This window comes from Oncorhynchus keta, chromosome 6 (genome assembly GCF_023373465.1).
Source record: "Oncorhynchus keta strain PuntledgeMale-10-30-2019 chromosome 6, Oket_V2, whole genome shotgun sequence".
In the NCBI taxonomy this organism is placed as follows: domain Eukaryota; kingdom Metazoa; phylum Chordata; class Actinopteri; order Salmoniformes; family Salmonidae; genus Oncorhynchus; species Oncorhynchus keta.
The window spans coordinates 23,319,252-23,342,333 of NC_068426.1; the positions used below are offsets into that span (position 1 = coordinate 23,319,252).

Here is a 23,082-nt window from a genome sequence, read left to right on the forward strand (position 1 = left end):
ATCCAGAACAAATTCTAATTCAGTCTTATATAGAGCCATGATTGTATGGAACTCCCATCTCAGATAGGGTTGGGCGATATCCAGATGTTTCATTAACGTCAAAAGATGTATTTTTACGCGCAAAACAATTTAGGCAACAGGGATCTTGAACGTCTGTGTTGTAACCAAGAAACTTAATCTTGACATCTAGCCAAATGCATAGCTGGAACCTTGAGCTGGATATCATTTATTTGACACATCTTTAGTTAAACTTAACTTATAGTTATAAGCAGTGACGTGGCACGCCCCCCCCTACGAATCATAGTCTGTATTTCGAAATACGCTGGTATACGGTATATCGCCCAAGCCTAATCTCAGATTGCTTAAACCTGCAAACCAGGTTTTTTTAAAATAGATAAAGCAAGATCTCACGGCACAACTCCGTTGTTTGAGGAATTAATTTTTGTTGTGTGTGTACTGATATGTAGGATGTGTGTGATGTTTTACATTTATGTATTTCTGTCCTTGATCTGTTCTTGTCCATTAAAATGTTAGCAACAGCTAATGGGGATCCTAATAAAATAGCAAACGTTGCTTCAATCAATATTTTCCCTTCCTTCCCATAATTAATTCAGAAATGTAGAAAAGGCATAAATATGTGACAACACATTTTATTAGAGACCCTCAATTATACTGAGGGGACCCATCAATAAATATGGGGATAAAGAAATACAGGGCCACGATTATTCATTCCTACACTGAGTCATTGTTCTGGTTTATGCTACCTACCAGGAGGAGCTCGTAAATTCGACCTACAGGCCCCTGCTTCTCTTGTGTTTTCCAGTTGACTGAGTTAGAAGACCACTTTAAAAAGGCACAGTAAATCCAGGTTGCCTACCAACCAGTGGCGGCACAGGGACTAAAGCTCTACGCTCCTGCAACCTCCAGTGTTACACCATCTCTTCCTCCCTGCATCCATCGAGTGCCTCAACCGTTGTTTATGATTCTCTAGAACATCAGCGGCGCAAACGATGACTGAGTGCTACACTTACAATGCTGCGGCCGTTAAGTCACTGACAGATCCAGTTTGCTTTCCCTTGCCATAAATTGAAGGTAAAGCCGCCCCTAAAACATCTGCCCAGACAAGAAAACATTTTGAGTTGATGTGAGGGGAGTGAAGAAATGAAATGACATGGAAAACACGCTGTCTTTGATCATCTTGAGTATGGTTCATCTAATAAGGAAGAGTATGCTTTCCCCGTTTTAGGTTGGGAGTGGGCGCTCATGCAGGCAGAAATGTGGTTTGCTTTAGATCCTAGTTTGTTTGGCTCTAGAGAGAAAGCCAGTGTTGTGCTTGAAGTGGCTGGGGGAAATAGCCTAAAGCCCCTGAACATTGCTTTACCAGAGCTGCAGGGTTTAGTGAGGGGAAGAAGTACAAGTTGACACGTTCATGCATCGTTTTCTCTCTAACCCCTGCTCTGTCCCAAAAGAGCTCTAACACACATCGTTGGTTACTAAAACCGAACTCCCTCTCCCCCTCGAAATTGGCTCCATTGAAATAGCACGTGTCAAACTCATTCCACGGAGAGCCAAGTGTCTGCACGTTTTTGCACCACCCTTGTACTTGATTGATGCATTAAAAGGTCAATAATTAGTAAGGCACTCCCCTCACCTGGTTATCTAGGTCTGAATTGAAAGGAAAATGCAAAAACCTGCAGACACTAGGCCATCCGTGGAATGAGTTTGACACCCCTGCTCCGTAGGGTTGAAACAAAGATCGAGAGTCTCTAGACAGGAGGCTGGATACTTGCCTCCTGCTCCCTACATTTGTCTTCTCCCGGCAGCCCTCCCTGGACAGCCAAGATGGAATACCTCAACCTCACCCAAGGTCACTCTGTTTCTAGTCTATACAGCGCCGCTCTAGGTTTATTTGGCCGATGCTGCCTACTCCCTAGACGTTTATTTGGGTCGCTCTAGTCTGGCCTGGGAGTTAAAACACTAACCATGGCTGTCTTTAGTCGGGCTAGAATAGACAATAACACACTGCTGCAAAGCCCTCTGAGAAAACTGTGACCAAAAAAAGCTGCCGAAGTTTTGTTCTAAACTAATTCCAGCAGCTTTTTTATTCTTTATTCAGAATCCATTCTACAAATGATTCATAACCAATCCCTTCAACGACCAGAATCTGATCGACACCATCAACTACAAATCAAAGTCAAAGTGACACTGAACAGCTCTATTAAGATGACAGGATGCAGCAGTGTGGAAGAGACAGCAGGCTACAACCCCGTTGGACCACAACGGCAGCGTAGCCTAGTGGTTAAGAGCGTTGGACTAGTAACCGGAAGGTTGCGAGTTCAAACCCCCGGGCTGACAAGGTACAAATCTGTCGTTCTGCCCCTGAACAGGCAGTTAACCCACTATTCCCAGGCTGTCATTGAAAATAAGAATATGTTCTTAACTGACTTGCCTGGTTAAATAAAGGTAAAAAAAAAAACTCATTTGGAGAACTGGAGACTGAGTTGCATTTTGTGTGATTTCTCTGTCTACATGCTAAGGGTTGTCATATGTTGCTCTGTACGTGTTCATTATCTATCTGTATTGTCATTTTACGTGTTTTTAAATAACCTGACCAGAGACTACGTTCGAAAATGTGCCATTATACTAAAATGTTCATTAAAATGTGCACTGTCCCTGCCATAATAAAGCTAATAAAGTAAAGTAAAAGTGAGGGGCCCCGGGGGACTCGATCCACCCGACAACATGCCTCTACAAGGAGCCACACTTCCTGTGGCTTCATAAAACAGAAAGCCATTGTGACTCTCTGGGAGTTTTAACAGTTCTCATCTGTGGACGATGTGGGGGTAAAGGCGTCCTCATGCTCCCAGCCAAAACAGTTCGGAAGAGTTAGTGCACATATGATGACAACATTTTTTGGTGTTTTTGACTTTAGTAATGTTTTTTTCAGCTGTTCTGGCACACGCAAAAAAATTCTAGAGGCCAGCCGAAGTTCGGGAGCCGAAGCCTACACCCCCTTCTCATTGAGAAATACTGCACCAGACATCTTAGTTAGATGTACAATTGTGCTACTTAGAACTCCTCTGCAAAAACGTCAATGATTCCCCCCACCTTTATTTAACCAGGTAGGCCAGTTGAGGACAAGTTCTCATTTACAACTGCAACCTGGCCAAGATAAAGCAAAGCAGTGCATCATGCATGAATGACCGATTTCTTTAGTTATCTTAGATTAATTCAGACTATTTTGAGGAAGTGTATACTAGCTACAACGTCTCAAAATGTACAAACAGCACAATTGCTGCTTTTTTCTTGTTTTTCAAGCAAAGGTCTTTTAAGGGAGTATCCGAGCACACTCCTTCAATTCTCCTAGACGTCTTCGGCGAGCCGCCAGCCGAAGTGAAGCATGCTGACGCTTTAGGAAGGGAAAGGGGCCACAAACACCTTGAAACACACACTTGGTTTTGTAGAAGAGCTTTCACTAAACAGTCAGAGCTTGCTTACTATCCACCTCTCAAAAACCCTTGGAAAAGTTTAAAGCCTTCCAAACCAGCCAAGCAGTTTGTTTTATGCTTGTTCTACAGAGTCAAAGGAAAAGACAGCGAGAGAAAACAGGGTGCTAGTTAGCAAGCAAGCTAATATTTTATTTTCTCTGTGTGGAGCTTTATACACCCGAAGCATTTGATCCTAATTCACTTCCCCCTATCCTCCCCTACTTTGAGAAGTATTTAGCCTAAACCGAACTCCCCCCCCCCACCAGGATTTAATATGCTGCAGGCGGGGGGGACGGCAGGGAAGAGAGAAGGGGGGAGTGTTGAGGACTAGCCCAGATGACTCAGATGTTCTATCAACTCGCTGCCTTGAGACTCAGTGAGCCGTGCGCTGCCCACATGGAAGGCAAAAGTGTTTATAGGGGGATGAAAGACAGACTGACAGCTCTGACTGAAACCTTCCAGAAATGACAGCCAACTCGCTTGGGCTATAAGAAAGGAGACCTACCTCTTGGCCAAAACTTGTAATAACCTAGAAATGAGTGACAACCAGATTTCACAGGAACCCTAAAAGACATGAGTGACCACTTCCAACCCAAACTTTTTAGAAATAAAGATAACTCATCTTACCTTGCCCCCTTCAATCTGGGATTCACTCCCAAATTTCCCAACTGCTCCGGAAGAGTTCATGATTTTCCCAAACTCTCCAAACAGATTAAGATTGCAGGGCTCGCCCCCTCCTGATGGAGAAGAAGAAGGAGAGACGGACGAAGGGAACGACAAAAAGTGACGAAAGAAAAAAGCAGTCCCTTAGTTCCTTGTCTTCAGCTGCTTGTCGTCTCCAGTTTCCACTGGCTGCCTTGGCCAGCCATCTTCATTCAGAAAACTACCCTTATTCCACACCGTGATCGGAGTGAACACACACACACAGACTGACCAAAGGTGGAGGTATATACACACCCACACACACAAACACGCTCACACACACCATTCAGAGGTGCACAGTTACAGACACCGGCACATGTTCCATGATCCGTTATCTGTTAAATCAGTAGCGCCCCCGCTGCCCCTCAGGCGAACCATTCCTGAGTGTATCTGAGGAAAACTGCAGGAGTCTCTCCTAGCTGGCTCGCCTTCTGCATGCCGCTCCCCCTGGTCATCTCCACGCGCTGCCAACACGGCCAGAGTGTGTGTGGAGAGAACTCTCCTGGGCCAGGCTCAGCGTGTGTGGGTAGCAGGGGGCGTTCCCCAGTGTGTCAGCGTCTCTGCATGTTGGCTGCCTGTCAGATTGCCTGTCGGGTTCCTCCTGACACCCCTCCTCTCGCTGCTACCCCTCTCCGATACAAATTCAAGTTTTAGCAGCACCCCCTCCCTCACTTCCTCCTATTCTTTAAGTTACTCTGTGCCTTTCCCAGACCATCCAATCGCAGATCTCTCTCTTCCTCAATCTGGCTCTCACTCCCTATCCCTCCTTCTCTCACTCCAACTCTCTCACTGCTTATCCCTCCCTCTCTGCTTGTCCCTCCCACCCTCTCCTTGTCCCTCCCACCCTCTCCTGGTCCCTCCCACCCTCTCCTGGTCCCTCCAACCCTCCCTCCCTCTGCTTGTCCCTCCCTCCCTCTCTCCCTCTGCTTGTCCCTCCCTCCCCCTCTCTGCTTGTCCCTCCCTCCCCCTCTCTGCTTGTCCCTCCCTCTATGGCTCCCGCTCCCTCCAGTTGTAGGAGTTTCTCTCACAGCGTTCGACAGTTTTTTTTAGCTAAACTCTGGCCAGCACTCACACAAAAGACTGTCTGACTGCCCCAACACTAAATGACCAAAAGGATGTGGACACCCCGACAAATGAGTGGATTTGACTATTTCAGCCACAACCGTTGCTGACAGGTGTATAAAATTGAGCACACAGCCATGCAATCTCCATAAACAAACATTGGCAGTAGAATTGCCTTACTGAAGAGCTCAGTGACTTTCAACGTTGTACGGTCATAGGATGCCACCTTTCCAACAAGTCAGATTGTCACATTTCTGCTAGAGCTGCCCGGGTCAACTGTAAGTGCTGTTTTTGTGGAGACGTCTCGGAGCAATAACGGCTCAGCCACAAAGTGGTAGGCAACACAAGCTCACAGAATGGGACTGCCGAGCGCTGAAGTGCGTAGCTTGTAAAAATTGTCTATCCTCGGTTGCAACACTGACTACCGAGTTCCAAACTGCCTCTAGATGCAAAGTCACCACAATAACTGTTTGTCAGGAGCTTCATTAAATTAGTTTCCACGGCCAAGCAGCTGTACACAAGCGCAATGCCAAGCATCGGCTGGAGTGGTGTAAAGCTCGCCTGCCGTTTGACTCTAAAGCAGTGGAAACGCATTCACTGGAGTGATGAATTTCGCCTCACCATCTGGCAGTCCGATGGACAAATCTGGGTTTGGCAGATGCCAGGAGAACGCTACCTGCCCCGAATGTATAGTGCCAACTGTAAAGTTTGGTGGAGGAGGAATAATGGACTGGGTCTGTTTTTCATGGTTTGGGCTAGGCCCCTTAGTTCCAGTGAAGGGAAATCTTAACGCTACAGCATTCAATGACATTCTAGACAATTCTCTGCTTTAACTTTGTGGCAACAGTTTGGGGAGGCCCTTTCCTGTGAGCCTGGCTGAATGGAAGCAAGTCCCCGCAGCAATGTTCCAACATCTAGTGGAAAGCCTTCCCAAACGAGTGGAGGCTGTTATAGCAGCAAAGGGGGCCGACCTCCATATTAATGTCCATGATTTTGGAATGAGACAAGCAAGTGTTCATATACTTTTGGCCATGTAGTGTATGTTCAACAGAGTGCATCCAATCTTTTTTCCCCACCTCCCTCTCCTCTTTTCCTCCATGAAGCTCTAGAAATGACACTGTTCCAGAACATTCCCCTCATATCTTCTCTGAGGCTGTTCAAGATATTAAAGTGCGCTTCTGACATTGTGGCTCCTTTCGTATCTTAATTTTAGTGTGTAGAGCGCACTAGTAGACCAGTTCATTAGCGGCTCGTTCAGGCCTCATTAAATATGAACAGATTGGAGCACTTTATTAATATATTGATAACCAGTGTTTAGAGCAACCAGTAATGCATATTTGACTACTTGATTCAATGATGGATGATAATCTAACCTATCTGAATTAGTCTAAATTGACAAGGGGAAAAGGCAGTCACTTAAGGATTTTTGAAATTGGTAGAACGACCACCTCTTGCCCACCGCTTTGAATGGAAAAAAAGAATCAACAGCTCCCCCTAGGGCTGGGCGATATGGCCAAAATCTCATATCCCGATACAGGTCATTTCATGTCACGATAACGATACATATCCCAATATAGCACATTTTCTGTAATAAATAAATAATTTATATAAAATGACCACATGTAAAATGCCTACTTCTTATTACATTTTGAATTATACTCAACAAATAAAAGGTACTTACTCATATTTGATTATTTCTCCTTTTATTTAGAACCTGTGTGCAAATTTTCAATTAAGCATGTAACAAAAAATTAAATATTAATGAATAAAATCTAAAAAGATAAATAAAAAATACTTCAACTATAGTTGCAAACAGAAAAATAAAGGGCTAATATATATATATATATATATATATATATATATATATATATATATATATTTTCCCCACTGTGTGTGTGTGTGTGTATGATTTAGTCCGCCACCAATTGTGCAAGTTCTCCCACTTAAAAAGATGAGAGGCCTGTAATTTTCATCATATGTACACTTCAACTATGACAGACAAAATTAGAAAAAGGAATCCAGAAAATCACATTGTAACATTTTTTATGAATTTATTTGCAAATTATGATGGAAAATAAGTATTTGGTCACTGACAAACAAGCAAGATTTCTGGCTCTCACAGACCTGTAACTTATTCTTTAAGAGACTCCTCTGTCCTCCACTCGTTACCTGTATTAATGGCACCTGTTTGAACTTGTTATCAGTATAAAAGACACCTGTCCACAACCTCAAACAGTCACACTCCAAACTCCACTATGGCCAAGACCAAAGAGCTGTCAAATGACACCAGAAACAAAATTGTAGACCTGCACCAGGCTGGGAAGACCGAATCTGCAATAGGTAAGCAGCTTGGTTTGAAGAAATCAACTGTGGGAGCAATTATGAGGAAATGGAAGACATACAAGACCACTAATAATCTCCCTCGATCTGGGGCTCCACGCAAGATCTCACCCCGTGGGGTCAAAATGATCACAAGAACGGTAAGCAAAAATCCCAGAACCACACGGGGGGACCTAGTGAATGACCTGCAGAGAGCTGGGACCAAAGTAACAAAGCCTACCATCAGTAACCCACTACGCCGCCAGGGGCTCAAATCCTGCAGTGCCAGATGTGTCCCCCTGCTTTAGCCAGTACATGTCCAGGCCCGTCTGAAGTTTTCTAGAGAGCATTTGGATGATCCAGAAGAAGATTGGGAGAATGTCATATGGTCAGATGAAACCAAAATATAAGTTTTTGGTAAAAACTCAACTCGTCGTGTTTGGAGGACAAAGAATGCTGAGTTGCATCCAAAGAACACCATACCTACTGTGAAGCATGCTTTGGGGCTGTTTTTCTGCAAAGGGACCAGGACGACTGATCCGTGTAAAGGAAAGAATGAATGGGGCCATGTATCGTGAGATTTTGAGTGAAAACCTCCAAGGGCATTGAAGATGAAACGTGGCTGGGTCTTTCAGCATGACAATGATCCCAAACACACCGCCCGGGCAACGAAAGAGTGGCTTCAGCATTTCAAGGTCCTGGAGTGGCCTAGCCAATCTCCAGATCTCAACCCCATAGAAAATCTTTGGAGGGAGTTGAAAGTCCGTGTTGCCCAGCAACAGCCCCAAAACATCACTGCTCTAGAGGAGATCTGCATGGAGGAATGGGCCAAAATACCAGCAACAGTGTGTGAAAACCTTGTGAAGACTTACAGAAAACGTTTGACCTCTGTCATTGCCAACAAAGGGTATATAACAAAGTATTGAGATAAACTTTTGTTATTGACCAAATACTTATTTTCCACCATAATTTGCAAATAAAATCATTAATAATCCTACAATGTGATTTTCTGAATTTTTTTCTAATTTTGTCTTTCATAGTTGAAGTGTACCTATGATGAAAATTATAGGCCTCTCATCTTTTTAAGTGGGAGAACTTGCACAATTGGTGGCTGACTAAATACTTTTTTTGCCCCACTGTGTGTGTGTGTATATATATATTTGGTTCATATATATATATATATATATAATTGATTGTTATTTTTCGGGGCTTGCCTGTTTTGCATGTTATTTTTGCATCAATACGTGTCACATCAATTTGCATTTGGTACCTTGGGTCGAGTGTATAGCACCAACTCCCGTAACCCACGATTCTCGCCCGTGTAAATTGGGACCATGCCGTGCCGTTACAACTTACCTCTGCAAAGACAGCTGTTATCTCCTTCCATCTTCGTGATTCTTTACCATATGGTGTGGCGAGGGCAAATGCCTCTTGCAACGTCTGAGACTGGGGTTTGTTTTGAGCACTCAACTGTACTGTTTGGGTCTCATCTGTAGACTCTCGCCGTAATGTTTCACATGATTCTTGCGTAGGTGGTAAAAGAGGTTAGTGGTGTTTGAGCCTGTTGTCGGGACCGGCCTGCAGCATATTTAGCAGAGGACGGTTATATGGTCTGTGTCAGACTTTTCATACCCAAACCAAGTCCATGTGACCAAAGTAGCCCCTCTTTTAGGTATGAGCTCCGTGTCTCTGTGCTCTCTGTCATGTTCACTCTCCTCCATGTTTGTTTGTGTCGCAAATATCCTTCCACACGGCACATGTGGAAAAACGCAACGCGATGTCCAATTGACGAAAAACATTGCCGCAAAGAGTGTGATTTGCGACACAACAAAATAAATGAGAGCATAATATGATACGATAGAAAAAAACGTCTATCGTCACAACAACAGGGCTCTGGCAGTACTCCTTCTGCTCCTCCTTTCACAAAGGCGGAGGTAGCGGTCCTGCTGCTGGATTGTTGCCCTCCTACGGCCTCCTCCACGTCTCCTGGTGTACTGGCCTGTCTCCTGGTAGCGCCTCCATGCTCTGGACACTACGCTGACAGACACAGCAAACCTTCTTGCCACAGCTCGCATTGATGTGCCATCCTGGATGAGCTGCACTACCTGAGCCACTTGTGTGGGTTGTAGACTCCGTCTCATGCTACCACTAGAGTGAAAGCACCGCCAGCATTCAAAAGTGACCAAAACATCAGCCAGGAAGCATAGGAACTGAGAAGTGGTCTGTGGTTATCACCTGCAGAACCACTCCTTTATTGGGGGTGCCTTGCTAATTGCCTATAATTTGCCACCTGTTGTCTATTCCATTTGCACAACAGCATGTGAAATGTATTGTCAATCAGTGTTGCTTCCTAAGTGGACAGTTTGATTTCACAGAAGTGTGATTGACTTGGAGTTACATTGTGTTGTTTAAGTGTTCCCTTTATTTTTTTGAGCAGTGTATATCGATATATCGCCCAGCCCTAGCTCCCCCTATTGATATTGGTTGGATTTTTTATATGACATGTGATGTAACAGGAAGCCACAATAAAGAAACGACCAAGGTGCCAAGGAGACCACATAGCAGAGTAGCATACAGACACCCACAAAGATGTGGATGGACACAGCAGGAGCATCACAATAATCTAATTTAGACGTGCTCACTCACAGCAGGGGTGTTAGGAAGCACTTGGATGATCCTGACCTTTCAGCTCAGCTACAAATCATGCTGCTCCCCAAGCTGGACACTGCTCATCAGCATGCAAACACACAAAGAACAGAATGAAGAGGGGAAACACACACACGCTGGCATATTCCCTTAATTGGAACTCTCCCTTACTTGCCATGCAAATTAGAAAATGAACCAACAATAATTTAAACTCACAATGCCCTGATCACTGAATTCAAAGTCAATAGTAATACTTCAAAGCAAGGCTGTATAAATACTTAAAACTTGTCATCATTTAGCACAAAGCTTCACCACAGCATCAAACAGAAATTCATATTTCATTGCAAATTTTATAAAATTCCCAGGCTAATGTCCTCCCATTTATTTCACTAGGGGGTCAAAAAAAGAACTGTGCTGAAACCACTTCCACGTTGATATTCTAAGAGGACGATATTAAAATCAAATGAAAAGAATTCAAACAGCATGAGACAAATTGGGAAGATGAGCTGTAGCAGGAGACAAAATGATAAACTCTGCACTCAGAGTATATCAGAGGATTAGACAGACCTGCATGTATGATTCATGAAGCGGTACATTGGGAGCTGGTTTACTTTCTAATTGAGAGACTCAAATAAATGGTATGGAGCATGTAGTCTAGTCCCTCTCCCTCTCTCCCTGCCCAGTGAAAATTAAATGAGAACAATGATATGGAGAATAGACCCCTTCTTTCCTCAAAATGTTCTCTTTTTCCTGAGAAGTTTTCTAGGCAGATAGAAATAATGTGTTCACATAATGACACTTGGCTGTTACTAGTGCAGATCCAACAGGTTAGTAGTGGAAGAAAGCTCACATACCAATCACTACACAACATGGAAATACAATCTCACAGAACAATGTAAAGCAATATAGTACAGCATGTAGGTAGACAATTTAAATGATTTTTTTATTTTATTTAACCTTTATTTAACTAGGCAAGTCAGTTAAGAACAAATTCTTATTTACAAATGACGTCCTACCCCGGCCAAACCCTAACCCAGACAACGTTGGGCCAATTGTGCGCCGCCCTAAGGGACTCCCAATCACGGCCGGTTGTGAAACAGCCTGGAATCTAACTAGGGTCTGTAGTAACGCCTTGAGCACTGATATGCAGTGCCTTAGACCGCTGCGCCACTCGGGAGCCCCAAAATACAGCTGAGTATGTAATAAAATATGCCCAAACAGAAAGCGATTCTCCAACCAGACTAAAATGAGTCATCCTTGAAGATAGATTGCACGTTACTCATCCAATCCACACAGCAGTGTAAAACAGCCAACATCCTCTCCCCTCGCCCACATAGATATCCAAGACCCACTGCCTATGCAGTGTTCTCTGGTCTGGTCTCTAGCTACATCCACTCCAACCTGGCAACCCAGCACTATACTACAGGGCTGACATGACCTAGAGACTTTACCCACAAAAATACCATCCATCATTTTCATCCTCCTATCCCGTCACCTCCGAAGCTTTACTTACCTCATCACTAACACACAGTTCCCACAACAGCCTTCCAACACCCACAGGTTATTCCAAAAGAGCCATTACAACTTCAAACTAGGCCAACACATCACAGCTAACACCTTGTTAGAAACTGACCGAGCTTGGAGGACAGTGTCTGTGCAGTGCAGTGGTGCTGGCTGGGCAGATTGGAGAGTCGCTAATGCTTTTCTGGGCACTTTTCCAAGAGGTAGAGAAAAGAAGAGTGGCACTGGGAGAGGGACAGAGTCAGTGACACAGTGAAACCCAACTTGCTTGCGTGTGAAATCAAATCAGCAGCAGGGCAGATAGCAATAAAGCTAGCAGAACTAGCACACAAGGAGGGCTAGGAGTTGTCGGCAGATAGCGATAAGGCTAGCCTTGCACACAGGGAGGGCTCAGGTTTGAGGGCAGATAGCGAAAAAGGCTAGCCCAGCACACAGGGGGGGCTATGGGTTTAGGGCTATCCAGAGATACAGACACTTATCCAAACAGTGCAGCAGCTGGCCCCTATAGAGGAAGGACTGGCTAAAGGCCAGGCAGGTGGTGCCATTCTTTCTCTACCTTTTTTATTTAATTTCCCCTTTATTTAACCAGGTAGGCTAGTTGAGAACAAGTTCTCATTTGCAACTGCGACCTGGCCAAGATAAAGCATAGCAATTCGACACAAGACAACAACACAGAGTTACACATGGAATAAACAAAACATACAATCAATAATAGAGTAGAACAAAGAAGGAACAAAAGTATATATACAGTGAGTGTAAATGAGGTAAGATAAGGGAGTTAAGTCAATAAATAGGCCATGGTGGCGAAGTAATTACAATATGGCAATTAAACACTGGAATGGTGGATCGGCAGAAGATGAATGTGGAAGTAGAGATACTGGAGTGCAAAGGAGCAAGATAAATAAATAAATACAGTATGGGGATGAGGATGAGGAAGGTAGATAGATGGGCTGTTTACAGACGGGCTTTGTACAGGTGCAGTGATCTGTGAGCTGCTCTGGCGCTTAAAGCTAGTGAGGGAGATATGAGTATCCAGCTTCAGAGATTTTTGCAGTTTGTTCCAGTCATTGGCAGCAGAGAACTGGAAGGAGAGATGACCAAAGGAGGAATTGGCTTTGGGGGTGACCAGTGAGATATAATTGCTGGAGCGCGTGCTACGGGTGGGTAATGCTATGGTGACCAGTGAGCTGAGATAAGGCGGGGCTTTACCTTGCAGAGACTTGTAGATAACCTGTAGCCAGTGGGTTTGGCGACGAGTATGAAGCGAGGGCCAACCAACGAGAGCGTACAGGTCGCAATGGTGGGTAGTGTATGGGGCTTTGGTGACAAAACGGATGGCACTGTGATAGACTGCATCCAGTTTGTTGAGTAGAGTGTTGGAGGCTATTTTATAGATGACATCACCGAAGTCGAGGATCGGTAGGATGGTCAGTTTTACGAGGGTATGTTTGGAAGCATGAGCGAAGGATACTTTGTTGCGATATAGGAAGCCGATTCTAGATTTAATTTTGGATTGGAGATGATTAATGTGAGTCTGGTATTTGTAGTTGTCCACGTATTCTAAGTCAGAGCCATCCAGAGTAGTGATGCTGGACGGGGCGAGCAGGTGCGGGCAGTGATCTGTTGAATAGCATGCATTTAGTTTTACTTGCATTTAAGAGCAGTTGGAGGCCACGGAAGGAGAGTTGTATGGCATTGAAGCTCGTCTGGAGGTTAGTTAACACAGTGTCCAAAGAAGGGCCAGAGGTACAGAATTGTGTCGCCTGAGTAGAGGTGTATCAGAGAATCACCAGCAGCAAGAACGACATCGTTGACAGAGAAGAGAGTCGGCCCGAGGATTTAATTCTGTGCCACCCCCATAGAGACTGCCAGAGGTCCGGACAACAGGCCTCCGATTTGACACACTGAACTCTTTCAGAGAAGTAGTTGGTAAACCAGGCGAGGCAATCATTTGAAAAACCAAGGCTGTCGAGTCTGCCAATAAGAATGTGGTGATTGACAGAGTCGAAAGCCTATGCCAGGTCGATGAATACAGCTGCACGGTAATGTCTCTTATCGATGGCAGGTATGATGTCGTTTAGGACCTTGAGTGTGGCTGAGGTGCACCCATGACCAGCTCTGAAACCAGATTGCAGAAAGACAGGGTAGGATAGATATAGGTCTGTAGCAGTTTGGGTCTAGAGTGTCACCCCCTTTGAAGAGGGGGATGACCGCGGCAGCTTTCCAATCTTTGGGAATCTCAGACAATACGAAAGAGAGGTTGAACAGGCTAGTAATAGGAGTTGCAACAATATCGGCAGATAATTTTAGAAAGAGAGGGTCCAGATTGTCTAGCCCGGCTGATTTGTATGGGTCCAGATTTTGAAGCTCTTTCAGTACATCAGCTGTCTGGATTTGGGTGAAGGAGAAATGGTCGGGACTTTGGCGGGTTGCTGTGGAGGGTGCTGGGCAGTTGACCGGGGTAGGGGTAGCCAGGTGGAAAGCATGCTTATTGAAATTCTCAATTATAGTGGATTTATCGGTGATGACAGTGTTTCCTAGCTTCAGAGCAGTGGGCAGCTGGGAGGAGGTGCTCTTATTCTCCATGGACTTTACAGTGTCCCAGAACAGTACCTCCAGGCTCTGATCAGGCCCTACACCCAAACAAGGGCACTGCGTTCATCCACCTCTGGCCTGCTCGCCTCCCTACCACTGAGGAAGTACAGTTCCCGCTCAGCCCAGTCAAAACTGTTCGCTGCTCTGGCTCCCCAATGGTGGAACAAACTCCCTCACGACGCCAGGACAGCGGAGTCAATCACCACCTTCCGGAGACACCTGAAACCCCACCTCTTTAAGGAATACCTAGGATAGGATAAAGTAATCCTTCTCACCCCCCTTAAAAGATTTAGATGCACTATTGTAAAGTGGCTGTTCCACTGGATGTCATAAGGTGAATGCTTTGTAAGTCGCTCTGGAGTGTCCTTAAATGTAATGTAAATGTAACATTTTTGAGTTAGTACTACAGGATGCAAATTTCTGTTTGAAAAAGCTAGCCTTAGCTTTCCTAACTGCCTGTGTATATTTGTTCCTAACTTCCCTGAAAAGCTGCTTATCATGGGGGCTATTCGATGTTAATGCAGAACGCCACAGGATGTTTTTGTGCTGGTCAAGGGCAGACAGGTCTGGAGTGAACCAAGGACTATATCTATTCCTAGTTCTACATTTTTTGAATGGGGCATGCTTCTTTAAGATGGTGAGGAAGGCACCTTTAAAGAATAGCTAGGCATCATATACTGACGGGATGAGGTCAATGTCATTCCAGGATACCCCGGCCAGGTCGATTAGAAAGGCCTGCTCGCAGAAGTGTTTTAGGGAGCGTTTGACAGTGATGAGGGGTGATCGTTTGGTCGCAGACCTATTACGGATGCAGGCAATGAGGCAGTGATCACTGAGGTCTTGATTGAAAACAGCAGAGGTGTATTTGGAGGGCGAGTTAGTTAGGATGACATCTATGAGGATGCCCGTGTATACGGATTTGGAGTTGTACCTGGTAGGTTCATTGATCATTTGTGTGAGATTGAGGGCATCAAGCTTAGATTGTAGGATGGCTGGGGTGTTAAGCATGTCCCAGTTTCGGTCACCTAGTAGCACGAGCTCAGAAGATAGATGGGGGGCAATCAATTCACATATGGTATCGGGGGCACAGCTGGGGGTAGAGGGAGGTCTATAGCAAGCGGCAACAGTCAGAGACTTGTTTCTGGAAAGGTTAATTTTTAGAAGTAGAAGCTCGAACTGTTTGGGTACAGACTTGGATAGTAATACAGAACTCTGCAGGCTATCTTTGCAGTAGATTGCAACACCGCCCCCATTGGCAGTTCTATCTTACCTGCTGAATAACAGTGTCTGATCTATTGAAAAACTCCCACTAAAGCAGGAAGACATAATGCTGCTATAAGACTGACATAACACCTGTCACAACTGGTTATGACATCCGCAACTGACCACGAGTTAGGCACAAATTGATTCAGCTCTTCCTCAGCTCAGCTGTAAGGTCAAAACAACATCTGCCATTTTGAAAGAAGTGACTGAGAAGGATAGCTTTATTGTACTCCTATCCTGTGGACGTTCCACAACTTAAAGTCTAACTTAATTACTTTTTGTACTTAGGGTAATTGAATGTTTTCCCTTTGACATTTCACAATGATAAATACATTTACCAATCCAGGAAGAGTGGGCCATTTAATTTCTACTCTCTGGCTCATTGAATGCCAGAGGTCAAGTTGAGGCTGACCTCTGGGCTTAATGCCTGGACAAAAGTAATTATTGTCATCAAGTAATGGGTAAATACAATTACTCACATGCAGTGACATACAGCACACAGAGAGATAGATGGCAGAGAGCTTTCCTGTGATCGATGCTAAGATCAGGATTAGTGCCTGCTTAGAAATGGCTGAGGCTTGTGCTTTTTAAAGAGCAATCTAAGGCACATATAAGTCATCCATTACAGCTTTATACCACATAGTGCTGATGGAGACTTAAACAGAGGCGCCAGAATAACCAAGCTGCTTCAGACTGATGCATGTGCCATGTATCAGCCTGCCTGTGTCTGGATTCATACTGGGTAGGCTATGTAGAAACTTGAGTGCTCTTTGGGAGGATGGTAAAATGGGGGAATAGGCTTTGTAAGACCACTAGCCAGGCAAGCTTACAACTCGCAACTCACAAACAGCAAACAAGACATGAACCAAGGCTGGTGTGGAAAATGGATAGCCTGGTGTGTGTGTGTGTGTGTGTGTGTGTGTGTGTGTGTGTGTGTGTGTGTGTGTGTGTGTGTGTGTGTGTGTGTGTGTGTGTGTGTGTGTGTGTGTGTGTGTGTGTGTGTGTGTGTGTGTGTGTGTGTGTGTGTGTGTGTGTGTGTGTGTGTGTGTGTGTGTGTGTGTGTGTGCCCTGAGGCAAGAGAAGAAACAGGAGGCTCGGGATGCACATTCCTGTTCTGGATCATTCCCCTGGTGACTGTGTATCTTCCTCCCCTGCCTACCCCTCTACCTATTCCTCTCCCCGTCTTCCTTCCCCTCCTCCATTAACATGTGGCAAGCCCGCTTGGCTGTGTCTACATCCTCTCAGCATGACTGCTCCTCCTCTCCTCATCCTCCAAGCACTTCTCTTCCTCTGGTAAAAAACACTGTAAGCTAATTTTGTCAAAATACAAGTCCTTCTCCCTACACTCATCAAACACTGCATAGTTAACTAACATACAGTACCAGTCAAAAGTTTGGACACACCAACTCATTCAAGGGTGTTTCCTTATTTTTACTATATTCTACATTTTAGATTAATAGTAAAGACATCCAAACTATGCAATAACACATATGTAATTATGTAGTAACTCTAAGCCACCCTTTGCCTTGATAAACAGCTCTGCACACTCTTGGCATTCTCTCAACCAGCTTCACCTGGAACGTTTTTCCAACAGTCTCTTGAAGGAGTTCCCACATATGCTGAGCACTTGTTGGCGGCTTTTCCTTCACTCTACGGTCCAACTCATCCCAAACCATCTCAATTGGGTTGCGGTCAGGTGATTGTGGAGGCCAGGTCATCTGATGTAGCACTCAATCACTCTCCTTCTTGATCAAATAGCCCTTACACATCCTGGAGATGTGTTGGGTTATTGGCCTGCTGAAAAACAAATGATAGTTGGACTAAGCGTAAACCAGATGGGATGGCGTATCACTGCAGAATGCTGTGGTAGACATGCTGGTAAATTGTGCCTTGAATTCTAAATAAATCACTGACAGTGTCACCAGCAAATCAACCCCACACCATCACACCTGGTTGGAACCAAAAATCTCAAATTTGGACTCATCAGACCAAAGGACAGATTTCCACCCATCTAACAGCCATTGCTCATGTTTCTTAGCCTAAGCAAGTCTCTTCTTCTTATTGGTGTCCTTTAGTAGTGGTTTCTTTGCAGCAATTCAACCATGAAGGCCTGAGTCATGCAGCCTCCTCTGAACAGTTGATGTTGAGATGTGTCTGTTACTTGAACTCTATGAAGCATTTAATTGGGCTGCAATTTATGAGGCTGGTAACTCTAATGAACTTATCCTCTGCAGCAGAGGTAACTCTGGGTCTTCCATTCAAGTGGTAGTCCTCATGAGAGCCAGTTTCACCATAGGGCTTGATGGTTTTTCCACTGCACTTGAACAAACTTTCAAAGTTATTGACATTTTCTTGATTGACTGACCTTCATGCCTTAAAGTAATGATGGACTGTCATTTCCTCTTTGCTTATTTTAGCTGTTCTTGCCGTAATATGGACTTGGTCTTTTACCAAATAGGGCTTCTGTATTCCACCCCTACCTTGTCACAACACAACCGACTGGCCAAAAACGCATTAAGAAGGAAATTAATTCCACATATGAACTTTTAACAAGGCACACCTGTTAATTTAAATGCATTCGAGGTGACTACCTCATGAAGCTGGTTGAGAGAATGCTAAGAGTGTGCAAAGCTGTCATCAAGACAAAGGGTGGCTATTTTTTTTTTCATGTTGTTTGTCTGTAATTTTTGTAATGACTTGCCTATTTTGGCCAGGACGCTCTTGAAAATTTGATTTTGAATCTCAATGAGCCCTTCCTGGTTAAATAAAGGTTAAATAAAATAAAAATGGAAGAATATCAAATATATTTTGATTTAACACATGATTCCATTTATGTTATTTCATAGTTGATGTCTTCACTATTATTCTACAATGTAGAAAATAGTACCAAAAAAAACTAATGAGTAGGTGTGTACAAGCTTTTGACTGGTACTGTATATTAATTCATTTGTCTTTATGCCGTCTTGGATGTCTAGAAACTGTCCATTAGTAGCTGTATATTAATGTATGTATTATTAATGTATTAGGATTACTTTGCTCTATTTTGGGGCTTGGCTGAGGCCCCATATGGGGCGGCAGGGTAGCCTAGTGGTTAGAGCTTTGGACTAGTAACCGAAAGGTTGCAAGTTCAAATCCCTGAGCTGACATCTGTTGTTCTGCCCTTGAACAGGCAGTTAACCCACTGTTCATAGGCCGTCATTGAAAATAAGAATTTGTTCTTAACTGACTTGCCTAGTAAAATAAAGGTACAATTAAAAAATATCATAGGAGGATTTCATACTGAGACCAGTAGTGAGAAAGATACAGCAAGCTCGGCACTTCTGCTATGGACAAAACCTTACCATCCACACCAGTGGGAAAATTACACATGTATGATCCTTAAAGAGAATCTGCCATATAGAGGCTGTTTAAACAGGTCTATATAATGTACAGTGCCTTGCAAAAGTATTCATCCCCCTTGGCGTTTTTCCCATTTTGTTGCATTACAACCGGTAATTTAAATATATTTTTATTTGGATTTCATGTCATGGACATATACACAAAATAGTCCAAATTGGTGAAGTGAAAAAAATAACTTTAAAAAAATTACAAACTGAAAAGTGTTGCATGCATATGTAGTGGGTGGTCTCAGTTGAGCACATCTTTTGCTCTGAAGCCTCTAAATAAGATCTGGTGCAACCAAATTATCTTCAGAAGTCACATAATTAGCTAAGTAAAGTCCACCTGTGTGCAATCTAAGTGTCACATGATATATATATACAACAAAATAGGAAAAATGCAGAGGGCGGTGAATACCTTCGCAAGCCACTGTCAGTGGCATGTAATTTAGATCAGACAAAAGTGTCTTGCAAAACACTAGTGTAAAGAGAGATCTGACTATGGATTAGCCTATTTCAGCCTGTATGGTTGCAACCTGTGGCTTTAGCTTACTTACCATACATCAGGTTGTAAAGTACTAGAGCATGCTGCACATGAATGGAATTAATAAATGACAGTGGCCTTCTCATGAATGGGAGGTTATATACTAGTGCTGCCGCTGCCAGTATACAGTATTCAAGGAGGATGGGATTTAATGTAATGGTGGGGAACAAGTGTGTGTGTGTGTGTGTGTGTGTGTGTGTGTGTGTGTGTGTGTGTGTGTGTGTGTGTGTGTGTGTGTGTGTGTGTGTGTGTGTGTGTGTGTGTGTGTGTGTGTGTGTGTGTGTGTGTGTTCATCAGATCCTCCTCTCCACCCTCTCCGAGTTGGGCATCTCCGGCGCGGCCCACGCTTGGATTGCGTCCTATCTGACAGGTCGCTCCTACCAGGTGGCGTGGCGAGAATCTGTCTCCTCTCCTCCTAGGCCCTCTCCTATTCTCGCTATACACCAAGTCACTTGGCTCTGTCATAACCTCACATGGTCTCTCCTATCATTGCTATGCAGACGACACACAATTAATCTTCTCCTTTCCCCCTTCTGATGACCAGGTGGCGAATCGCATCTCTGCATGTCTGGCAGACATATCAGTGTGGATGACGGATCACCACCTCAAGCTGAACCTCGGCAAGACGGAGCTGCTCTTCCTCCCGGGGAAGGACTGCCCGTTCCATGATCTCGCCATCACGGTTGACAACTCCATTGTGTCCTCCTCCCAGAGCGCTAAGAACCTTGGCGTGATCCTGGACAACACCCTGTCGTTCTCAACTAACATCAAGGCGGTGGCCCGTTCCTGTAGGTTCATGCTCTACAACATCCGCAGAGTACGACCCTGCCTCACACAGGAAGCGGCGCAGGTCCTAATCCAGGCACTTGTCATCTCCCGTCTGGATTACTGCAACTCGCTGTTGGCTGGGCTCCCTGCCTGTGCCATTAAACCCCTACAACTCATCCAGAACGCCGCAGCCCGTCTGGTGTTCAACCTTCCCAAGTTCTCTCACGTCACCCCGCTCCTCCGCTCTCTCCACTGGCTTCCAATTGAAGCTCGCATCCGCTACAAGACCATGGTGCTTGCCTACGGAGCTGTGAGGGGAACGGCACCTCAGTACCTCCAGGCTCTGATCAGGCCCTACACCCAAACAATGGCACTGCGTTCATCCACCTCTGGCCTGCTCGCCTCCCTACCACTGAGGAAGTACAGTTCCCGCTCAGCCCAGTCAAAACTGTTCGCTGCTCTGGCTCCCCAATGGTGGAACACACTCCCTCACGACGCCAGGACAGCGGAGTCAATCACCACCTTCCGGAGACACCTGAAACCCCACCTCTTTAAGGAATACCTAGGATAGGATAAAGTAATCCTTCTCACCCCCCTTAAAAGATTTAGATGCACTATTGTAAAGTGGCTGTTCCACTGGATGTCATAAGGTGAATGCACCAATTTGTAAGTCGCTCTGGATAAGAGCGTCTGCTAAATGACTTAAATGTAATGTAAATGTGTGTATGGGCGGACAGCATTACAGAGCAAGGCATCTCTTTTACACTCCTGTTTCAGTGATTGTGGCGTTAATATTGAATAAAGAACCACTGTTTTCAAGCAACCGTTAAATAGACAACATTTTTCTCACTTTGCAATCATCAAGTGGCACAACCATTTGACTCAAGGAATCTTGATTTTCAAGGCCATTCATTCTAAGGTTGCATGAAGATAGAGTGAACTACTTGAGCGTTTCGAAATCGACAATGGACTAGCATAAAAGTTGCTGAATGCAGTGGGCCTGCTGGTCTGAGTGATTGGTGGGTCAACGGTTAATGAGCCCAATAATGAGATGGCATTAAACTGTGTGTGTGTTTGTTTGTGTGAGGCATGAATCATGGGTGTGATCAGCGAGTGTATCCCAGCAGCGCTGATGAGATGGTACTTAACTGTGTGTGCGCATCCATGTGAGCATGTCATGTATGTGTTACAGGCATGAATCATGCCTGCAATCCCAGGGAACATGTATGTTAGGGATGATTAGATTGTGTATGAGAGAGAGGTGAATGAGGGAGAGAGGAGGCATGCGTCCCAACACTAACGAGATGGGCCTGTGTGTGCTGGGCTCAACATATTGGCCAGGTTTTCAATCTAGAGTACCCTCACAGCCAACCTTTATACAATCAGGAGGGGTGATGGAAAGAGCTTGGCTGAAAGGCAACAACACTTGAGTGATCCAGTACATATGTACTTCCTCAAAATAGGGAGAGGATTATCAAGATGTGCTCAACTGAGACAACCCACCACAGTAAAGTATTTACAGAAGGGCTAGAAAATATATTACAAGGCCACACGGTGTACTCAAGAATGGTGTAGTGTGGGATTTCTTTGTTTAACCTATGAGGCAGCTAGGCCCGAAAGAAGCTCAGCCCTCAGGCTAAAGACAACTGGAACGAGTAATCATGAATCAAATCAGGGCCCTGTCCCAATATTTCTGCCTACAAATTCTCCTTTCCTTCCTCCCTTGCAGTTATCACAGAGACACAGATGTGGTTGGAATAATAGCAAAAATAAGTAAAACTGTCACAAGGGTTGGATTGATGACAGCAACAGGTGTTTTCACTTATCCAAACCCCAACAGACTACCACAAGGAAAGAAATAAGGGTGCAAGTACTCAAACAGGGTCTGAGACTCTTCAGAAAGAGAGTCCTCTTTTCGGGGTCAAAGTGCACAGAGCTGTCCAAATAAAAAAAGGGTGTTGAAAAGTTTAGGGTTCAGTTCAATGCGGTCAGAAATTCCCATTGACAGTGATATACCATCCTCATTGTTTAATCTGTTTACTCGATGATTCCATTGGCAGTGTTAATCTGCCTTTACAGCCCTTGTTGGATGCTGGTTGCAGCCAACAAGGTAACAGCATTCCCTTAATCCCCCCTAACTAGCCAATAAAATACCAGCTAATGAATAGGAGTGTGAATGAACTCTAGCTGCAATAGAAAGCAATCTGCAAACCCATGAATTAAGTTTCTTCTCAGGGAGATAATGACGTACACATTATTTCCCCCAAAACACAATGTTGTTTGCTAAGTGTCGAGGGAGACGAAGTTGGGTAATGTGTGTTGGGTGAGGGGGCAAGGGATTCTATTCAACCAGGGAAGGCAATGTCTTCTCTGCTATACAGGACGCTGACTGATACACATAAACATTCACTCACTCTCACGCACACCACGCATGCACATGCACACACACGCACACCTATTCACACAGGAGAATATGAAGGATTCACTCTGGACTCATCAGCTGATGTATAAAAGCATCTCTTCATATTAATAAATGGCCTTCAATGACAGAATATAATACAAGGCCTCCACATACTAACAAGTCACATGGTCTATGTGAGTGCATGAAGGAAGTTAAAACGTTTGGACCTTTTACATGTCGGCCTTTCATAAACATGTAGAAAAAAGGACCAATTGGCATGAAAATCAAATCATTGGCTACATAGCATCCACTCTGTACGTTCTCCCTAGTCTGAAAACATCCAAAAACATGACACAAACACGTCCATAAAGTCCCAGGTCGACCTTCAGACAACCA

The 23,082-nt window shown here is 44.5% G+C and overlaps 1 protein-coding gene across 3 annotated transcripts in view; it reads right to left on the reverse strand.

Moving 5' to 3' along the window:
* LOC118384859 (colorectal mutant cancer protein-like) overlaps nt 1-23,082 on the reverse strand; it is a 126,486-nt gene that overhangs the window by 95,673 nt on the left and 7,731 nt on the right. The window contains exon 1 of one of the 3 annotated variants that reach the window (XM_052521158.1): nt 4,116-4,882. The exons of the other annotated variants lie outside the window; for them this stretch is intronic. Coding sequence (XP_052377118.1) covers nt 4,116-4,175 — 60 coding nt within the window. The 5' untranslated portion in view covers nt 4,176-4,882. Of the gene's footprint in view, nt 1-4,115; nt 4,883-23,082 lie in introns of those variants that run through there. 3 annotated transcript variants of the gene reach the window in all.